Here is an 8,855-nt window from a genome sequence, read left to right on the forward strand (position 1 = left end):
AATGCTCTTGTTTAGTAGTTGTTGGAAACTACACTGCATTAGGCCTACAAATTGGGTATGGGGTGTAGAGAGATGATGTGTTCCACTCCAAGGTGTTCTCCAGGTTGCCTTTCCTGAGCTTCGATCTTCCGGCTCTCGTTTATTAGTTGTTGGAAACTACGCTGCATTAGGCATACAAATTGGGTATGGGGTGTAGAGATGGTGTGTTCCACTCCAAGGTGTTCCCCAGGTTTCCTCGCCAATGCTTCGATCTTCATGCTCTCGTTTAGTAGTTGTTGGAAACTACACTGCATTAGGCCTACAAATTGGGTATGGGGTGTAGAGAGATGGTGTGTTCCACTCCAAGGTGTTCTCCAGGTTGCCTTTCCTGAGCTTCGATCTTCTGGCTCTCATTTAGTAGTTCTTGGAAACTACACTGCATTAGGCCTACAAATTGGGTATGGGGTGTAGAGAGATGGTGTGTTCCACTCCAAGGTGTTCTCCAGGTTGCCTTTCCTGAACTTCTATCTTCAGGCTCTCATTAAATTGTGGTTAAATGGAACAACTGCATTTGGCGTACTAGTTGGTTTGGGGCCTACTATCGGTGTCTGCCACTCCTTGCTGTTCTCCTGGTTTCCTGTCCTGAAATTCCATTTTCAGGCTCTTGTTAAGTAGTTGTTAATGTTAGACTGCATTTGGCCTACTAGTTGGGTTGGGGCCTACTATCGGTGTCTGCCACTCCTTGCTGTTCTCCTCAACTGAACAAAGCTGGGCCGCCTGTTAACTACGGTTGCCAATTTTGAACTGCATGTCGACTACTTACTGATTTGGGCCTACTCTCTGTGTCAGCCTCTCATTCCAGTTGTCCTCCACTGCAATGCCCCCTGGTTAGTCCTGTGTTACCAATTTTGAACTGCATTTAGCCCACTTTATTCTTTGGGCCTATATCTGTGTTTCCTCCTCATCCTGCCCATTGCCCAGCCAGTGATAGATGAGTCTGCTGGTACATTGACCCATAACGCAAAATTCCCCGTGCACGCTACACAGCAAGATTGTGACCCTGCTGAAAGTCAGGTTCCTCTTCCCGCATACCATACCACCTTACACGGGGACAAAGAGGAAGGTGCAGATGAAAGTGCAGGTTCCTTCATCAGGTGGGGGGAGGAATACTAGTTGGCGATGTCACTGGCACAGGGCCTCTCATAGTACGCAAAAGTGTTGCTGCCGGTGGGAGGCGCCCCCCCCGTGCAAACACACCGCTGTACTTTGAGGGGCCCTGTGCCAGTGCCAATGCCAACGAGTGGGCCCCCCCTGCTTGCTCAGGATCACAGCACTTGCAAAGTTGAAATACTTACCTCTCCCTGCTCCACTGCCGTGACGTGGTCCAGATTTACTGGGCCCACTAATTACTTGAACCAGCCCTACCCCCCACAACTTTAGCCAAATGACCCCCAATTTCAAATGCCTTCCAATTATTATAAGGTAAATTACGATTGACAAGCTTCTTTAACAAGAATGGATGTTTTTGCCATTAAAATGGGCAGTGTAGGTGTTTTCCTGGCCTCCACTCACTGCCGACTATGCTCCCCCATTGACTTGCATTGGGTTTCGTGTTTCGGGCGATACCCGACTTTTCGCGATAATCGGCCGATTCCACTCGACTCGACTTCTAAGATAGTCGGGTTTCGCGAAACACGGCTCGACTCTAAAAAGGTCAAGGTCGCTCAACCCTAGTGATACATATTGCAGATTCTCTATTACACCGGCTGAGCGTCTGATGGTCACTCTTCAGTAAGAATTCTTTTTTTATGTACTCTTGTAGCGCACTTTCATCGATTGATATTTTGAATTTGTAGTAATTTCTGCCTTGCTTTTGATCACAGATTCCTACTACTGGAGAATCCCTTTCGTCACTACATTTCCAGTTCAGACTGGGAATTTCAACCATCTCTGGAAAGGTAAAGCACACTTGCCGTGCACCATGGGACTCTTTGCACGATGATTTTATTCCACATCCCACAATGCAGACTTGGTTGGAAGTAGCAAACAAATTCCAGGAAGTGTGTCAGTTTCCCAATTGCTTGGGCGCGGTGAATGGGAAACATATCCATATCGTGAAACCGGCTGGTCCTGGATCCGAATATTTTAACTATAAAAAGCACTTTTCCATCATGCTGATGGCCATCACTGATGCGGATTACAAATTTATAGTGTGGATATTGGGGCATATGGCCGCTCAAATGATTCACAAGTTTTCAAACTGTCTGCAATGGGGCGGCATTTGTATGGAAAAACCTTTCAATTCACACCCCCCCCCCCTCCCCAAGACCACTGCCTCAAACCTCTGAGCCACCAATGCCTTTTGTTTGTGTTGGGGATGAAGCCTTTCAGCTTTCAGAACATCTTTTAAAACCCTACTCCAGCTGTGGATTAAACCAAACTAAAAAATTTTTAACTACCGACTCACACGTGCACGGAGAATGGTGGAGAGTACGTTTGAGATCTTAACCACCAAATGGAGAGTTCTACTGACATCTATTAACTTGAAGACAGACACTGTGGATGAGGTAGTGAAAGCGTGTGTTGTCCTGCACAAATATGTGATATCCAAGGAACAGCTTTCCATTGAAGACCACTCTGAAGAAACCACCTTGGCTGATTATAACAACATAAAGTATAGAAGTTCTGCGACTGTTTCCCGAATTCGGGATCAATTCGCAGAATATTTTATTTCATCCGAAGGAAGAATAGATTGGCAGGATGAGAGAGTTTGAACTATTTGTCTTGAACCTAGTAACAAGTTTTTTTAGCTTTTACCCAAGTTGTGTACCTGTTTGGGTTGTACCCAAAGTATTTAACCTTTTACCCAATTTGTGTACCTGTTTGATTTTACCTTTTACCCAAGTTGTGTACCTGTTTGGGTTGTACCCAAAGTATTTAACCTTTTACCCAAGTTGTATACCTGTTTGATTTTTCCTTTTACCAAAGTTGTGTACCTGTTTGGGTTGCACCCAAAGTATTTTACCTCTAACCAATAAACCTTGTTTTACCCAAGTGTTATCTATACCTTATAAAGAAAAAAAAAATTTGCTGTGAACAACACACTTTTATTAAACATTTTTTAACAAAAACACAAAAAAAAAAACTAAAGGTTGGAATAAGTCAGGGTGGAGATAGTGCTGGAGGGGCTGTCAGATAGGGACACATTTCAACAGTGGGAGTGTGGAGAGAGGAATGTGTTGGTGGTGGGGAAGGATCAATAGGTAGTGGTGAAGGGGTGGAGAAGGAAATTGAGCAGGTGGACAGGAAAGTTGAATTGGGGTTAGGAATTTGGTAGGATGGAGGGGTGTATTTGATGTTTTGGGAGGCAGAAGTAGTGATGGGTGGAGAAGAGGGTTGGGAAGGAGGTGAAAGAGGCTGGAGGTAGTGGGCAGGGAAAGTAGGCGCGGATGAAGTAGATGGGAAGTGGTATGGGTTGGGATCATATTAGTCAGAATGGTGGGAAGGGGCACGGGCGGGACGCTGGTAGTCTGGCTGGTGGGATGGGGCTTGGGAATGCTGGTAGTGTTGTGGTTGGTGGGATGGGGCACGATGTGGGTGATGGTGAGGTTGGTGGGATGGGGCATGGGCAGGTTGGTGGTACGGGTTAGGAGGATGGTAGTGGCTGTAGTGATGGACAGTGGAGGTAGGGGGGGCAGGTGCAGGATGGGTGGCAAGAGTCTCGGCTTTTGAGGCAATGAGCGCTAGAGTAGACTGGCAGGATTCCATTACTTGCATCTGCTGAGCAGCAGATAGCGTCTCCATTTGCTCGAGTACCGACTGGAAAAAAGTGTTGTTCGGTGACTGTCTTGCCTCTGAACGCATCGTCAACAGAAGTGTCTGCAACTCGATTATACTTTTATTTATTAAATTGAAACCTGCAGCCATTTGCTCGGACAAAACTTTGAGACAGTTCTGGAAGGATGCGTTCAGGTGTAAGAACTCGGGCACATAGCTCTGTACCTGACCCCTCTGCCGATGGCGCCCCGAAGCTAAAGGTGTACTAGAGGTGGCAGCAGCAAAGGGGTGGGGCACAGGAAATGCTATATCCTCATCAGCAGATACATGCAATGGAACCGGCCAGGATGCTCCAGCGTTTGCGGATGGGACACAGGGATCCGATGTATGGGAAGTTGCAGAGTGGGAAGTTGCAGAGTGGGAAGGTACAGAGTGGGAAGGTGCAGAGGGGCTGGGACTATCGAAGTGTCCCTCGGTGGCGGCCTCCTGAGGGATCGCCCCAGAAGGGTTCAACTCTGCTGCAGGCTCCCGAGTGCTCCCGACGGTGCTGTGGAACAAAAGAGAAAAACAAACAATTAATATGCTGATATTGCATGGCCCTGGTTGAAAGAGCAAAAGAGGTTTAGACATGTTAAACATTGGTTACTACATGTGGTGGGTACTATTTACATTCGGGTCACCATCGTTGTCCTGAGGAACGACAGGGCATGGGCATACTTGTATCTGCTCCTGCGTTCTCCAGAACCACTCGAGGCCCGCATCTCTTTGTTGAACTCCTTCTTAAAGCGATCCCTGCTCGACCACCACTATTTCACAATCCTCTCACCTGTTAAAAAAGGAGAAACACAAATTGGTTAGAAACAATACTTAGAATGCATCAACAAAACTGAACTGTGTATACTTATGTTCTTGATCCTGGGGTCGAACATCAAGGTCCTCCCACTTCTCTATAAGCTGTTGGCAGACTTGTTCCCAGAGTCGCCGGGTCACTGTGACATCAGCATGGCGGCGGTCATCCATGTTCCACAGCGGCTCCCTGTTTCGGATCAGCTCAATGAGGAGGTCAATATCGAGGCCGACCTCCTCACTGTCCAAATCAGGAGCACGCTGTGAAGCCTGTTATAAAAAAGGGAAAAAAAATAAAATTAGATTGTAAACAGCATAAAGAAAAATTCACAAAAAAAATATTTTTTTTACATACCGTATATACTGGAGTATAAGTCGACCCGACTATAAGCCGAGCCCTCTAATTTTGCCACAAAAAACTGGGAAAACTTATTGACTCGAGTATAAGCCTAGGGTAGGAAATGCAGCAGCTACCGGTGAATTTCAAAAATAAAAATAGATGCTCTGTACCGTTCATTATTGCCACATAAGATGCTCCATATAAAGCTGTGCCACATATAATGCTCTGCACCGTTCATTATTGCCCCATAGATGCTCCATATACAACTGTGCTATATAGAATGCTCTGCACCGTTCATGACCGCGTATAGCCCATCTGCAACATTTTTTTTCCCCCCCCCCACCCCCAGACCAAATTCTGCCACCCCGTCTCATGCTACATATGCACAAAAACATGACACATTAAATTCTTTGGAAATTTTTGGCCACAGCGGCCAGTTTATTAACAAACAACAGTTAAAACATTATAATCATACAGAATTATCTGAAAACCTGAGGGGGAGGGTTCTTGGAGCTAAAAGATCTGGCATCATATATATATGGGCAAAAACCAACACTTTTTTACCCTCAGCCGTGACAACCAGCTCGAGGGCACCATGTAACCCTTTTTCAGGGCAGACCAAAAACCCGAAAGCTCCCGAGGACAATCCCCGTCCAGAGCGCGTAACCACAAGCCAGATCCACCCCCATCCTTTTAATTGACCTTCCTCCAATAAACATCACCAACTCCAAGAACCCCGCCCCCCCGCCACACTTACCACTGTGACAATGAGAACTCGTAAAATTAACAAAAACACCAACCTCACCTACTAACTAATCGCATTACATACCCTAAACAACAGCCCTACTCGATGCCCCTGAAAACAAAGGGAGGGTGGGTGGGCTTTCTCTGCTGCCTTCCTCCTCGTGACTGCACTACTTCCCGCACTTTTTCCCCTAACCAATGATACCCAGCCCCCAGCTCCTCCCCCCCCTTTTTTCCCCCCAGCCAATCCCTTTCACTAAACTCAAACCTAATATGGGAAAAAACCCTCCCATGGCAACGCAGTCATGGGGGGCTTTCATCTAGCTCTGCCCATTCCAGCCCCCCCTTGACCACGTATAGCCCATCTGGAACATTTCCCCCCCCCCCCCCCCACCCCCAGACCAAATTCTGCCACCCCGTCTCATGCTACATATGCACAAAAACATGACACATTAAATTCTTTGGAAATTTTTGCCCACAGCGGCCAGTTTATTAACAAACAACAGTTAAAACATTATAATCATACAGAATTATCTGAAAACCTGAGGGGGAGGGTTCTTGGAGCTAAAAGATCTGGCATCATATACAGTATATATGGGCAAAAACCAACACTTTTTTACCCTCAGCCGTGACAACCAGCTCGAGGGCACCATGTAACCCTTTTTCAGGGCAGACCAAAAACCCGAAAGCTCCCGAGGACAATCCCCGTCCAGAGCGCGTAACCACAAGCCAGATCCACCCCCATCCTTTTAATTGACCTTCCTCCAATAAACATCACCAACTCCAAGAACCCCACCCCCCCCCGCCAACCACAAACAGCCCTGATCACCTCAGGCTCGTGAGTGCCCCACCACCGCCAACGCCCTTTCCACACCCTCCTGTATGGCAAGCGCCCACAAGTCAATACCGATATCGTTTAGGTGCACACCATCCTCTCTCCAGAAGTTACCGACCCCGGCCTCCAACTCAAAGTGCCTCACTGCAATTCCTCCATTCCTGGATACAAACTTCCCCACAGCCCTATTAAGTTTGATCCTGGCCCTATTAATGCCTGTCAAGGACCGAGCCAACCTCCACTGCTTCCTGGGCACAATGTCGGACCAAACCGTCGTAACTTCCGGATAAGAGACCCACAATCTCAAAAAAATCGAAGCGGATGTCCCTGATCAGTTCCCTAACCGGCTTCGTACCCAAATCATTTCCCCCTATGTGCACCAGCAAGATATCGGGCGCTCTATCCAGACGAACCGTCCGGGAAAATTCGGGCAACACCTGGTTCCATAACATACCCCGGAACCCCAACCATCGAATCACTACCGTGTCGCGGCGAAAACCCAATTGTCTGCCGTCCGGTCTAGCGTCAGCCCGCGCCGCACCCCAATACACGAACGAATGTCCGAAAATCCATGTCAATAACGGGGGCCGACCTGAAAAACAGAACAATAATTAAATGAACCAGAAGGCTACATGGCCCCACACAGACTAATGCCGTATATAAGTCAAATAACGATTAGAACTCCAGCGCCCGATTCGTTTAATCACATCAGACCCTAAACCCAAACCATCCGCAACCGTTGCAGCCCCAATTCTAAAAGAATGAGACCCGTAGGACCGAGGATCCAGTCCCAACTCAACCAAAACCTTTTTTAAAACCGCCGAAAATTGAAAACGTGACAAGAAAGTCCCGTCCTGGTGGCAAAGTAACGGGCCCGACCTAACCGACCACAAACCCCAGTATTCCTCCAAACATCGCTGCGGATACATCAAACATCCATTTACCCTCCCTAAAGCCACCCGCTTACCCTTTCCGAACCTGTCAGTCTTCGACCTCCGAATCAAAAAAGAAATACCTCCCAACCAAAAATCAACATCCTCTGCTGACAAACCTCCCGCCTTAGCCTTGTTAGGAGACACCATCTCACCCAATCTCAAAGCCCCAAAAAACGCCCAAGAATATGCCAACCTAAACAAGGCAGCTTCGAACTGAGAACCACAAATTCTCCCAACTGCGTCTCCTAACCTAACTAACAAACTAAACGAAATGGGTCTACGCTTGTCAACACTAGTGTTCCCGCTACGAAAACCCCGCAGGGCCTGAACTACGAGAAAATTCTTGGTAACATCGACCGACCCCTGCAGCTTGAAACCAAAGGCCAAACCCGCCATAAATTTGTTCACCTTCGATACCGACCAATTCCACTCAGCTGCCTTGCCCACCAAAAACAATACCGCCATTGTCCTATCACTGTCAGATTCAGCCACTCCCCATTGACCAGACCAACTCTCCCAGATTTCCCAAGCCGATTTGTAAGCCAGCCACGTCGACCTCGAGACCGAGGATTGAATCAACCTTCCTCCTCGTCCGCAACAATTTTCCACAAACGTGAAGGGCATACCACTCCTGAGGCGTCCGCATCTGGGGCCAACTCCCGGAAACGTTCCAACTGTGAACGAGACAAAGCATCTGCTATAGAATTTTGTACCCCCGGTACATGTACTGCAGAAATGTATGTATTTAACTCCAAGCAGCGCAACACAAGTTCCCTAACCAGCCTAATCACCGGGGGGGAGGAAGAGGTTAAACTATTGATAATAGCAACCACACTTAAATTATCGCAATGAAACCTGACCTTCCGATTTTGAAAAATGTCACCCCAAATCGCAACCGACACCACAATTGGGAACAGTTCTAAGAGTGAAAGATTCTTAGTTAGACCCTGCTTCCGCCATACTTCTGGCCACAACTCCGCACTCCATCGACCTCCACAATACGCGCCGTATCCAACCGAACCGGCCGCATCTGTGTAAATTTCACAGTCAAAATCATCCACGGCTTCCAACTGAATCAAGGAGCGACCATTATAATTTGACAAAAAACGCTGCCAAACGACCAAATCTTCTCTATGCTCCTTGGTTAAACGAACAAAATGATGTGCCGCCCTAACTCCGGCCGTTGCCAACGACAACCTACGGCAAAAGATTCGACCAATGGGCATAATCCGGCACGCGAAATTCAAACGCCCCAAAAGGGACTGCAATTCTTTCAAAGTCACCTTACGCAAATGACCAATCCTGTGTACCTCTTGTACCAGCAACAAAAGTTTGTCCTCAGGTAACCTACATTCCATCTTCTCTGAATCGATAAGGATACCCAAAAAACTCAGAACCT

General features: G+C 47.4%; 1 protein-coding gene across 1 annotated transcript; it reads right to left on the reverse strand.

Moving 5' to 3' along the window:
- Nucleotides 1-3,136: 3,136 nt before the first annotated feature.
- LOC138657792 (uncharacterized) lies at nucleotides 3,137-4,775 on the reverse strand. Its single transcript, XM_069745449.1, has 2 exons — nucleotides 4,426-4,775; nucleotides 3,137-4,303 (listed from the first exon to the last, which is right to left on the reverse strand). The coding sequence occupies exons 1-2, from the start codon at nucleotides 4,515-4,517 to the stop codon at nucleotides 3,466-3,468; spliced, it is 930 nt and encodes a 309-aa protein (XP_069601550.1). The 5' UTR covers nucleotides 4,518-4,775; the 3' UTR covers nucleotides 3,137-3,465.
- Nucleotides 4,776-8,855: the final 4,080 nt, after the last annotated feature.

This window comes from Ranitomeya imitator, chromosome 1 (genome assembly GCF_032444005.1).
Source record: "Ranitomeya imitator isolate aRanImi1 chromosome 1, aRanImi1.pri, whole genome shotgun sequence".
Taxonomy (NCBI): domain Eukaryota; kingdom Metazoa; phylum Chordata; class Amphibia; order Anura; family Dendrobatidae; genus Ranitomeya; species Ranitomeya imitator.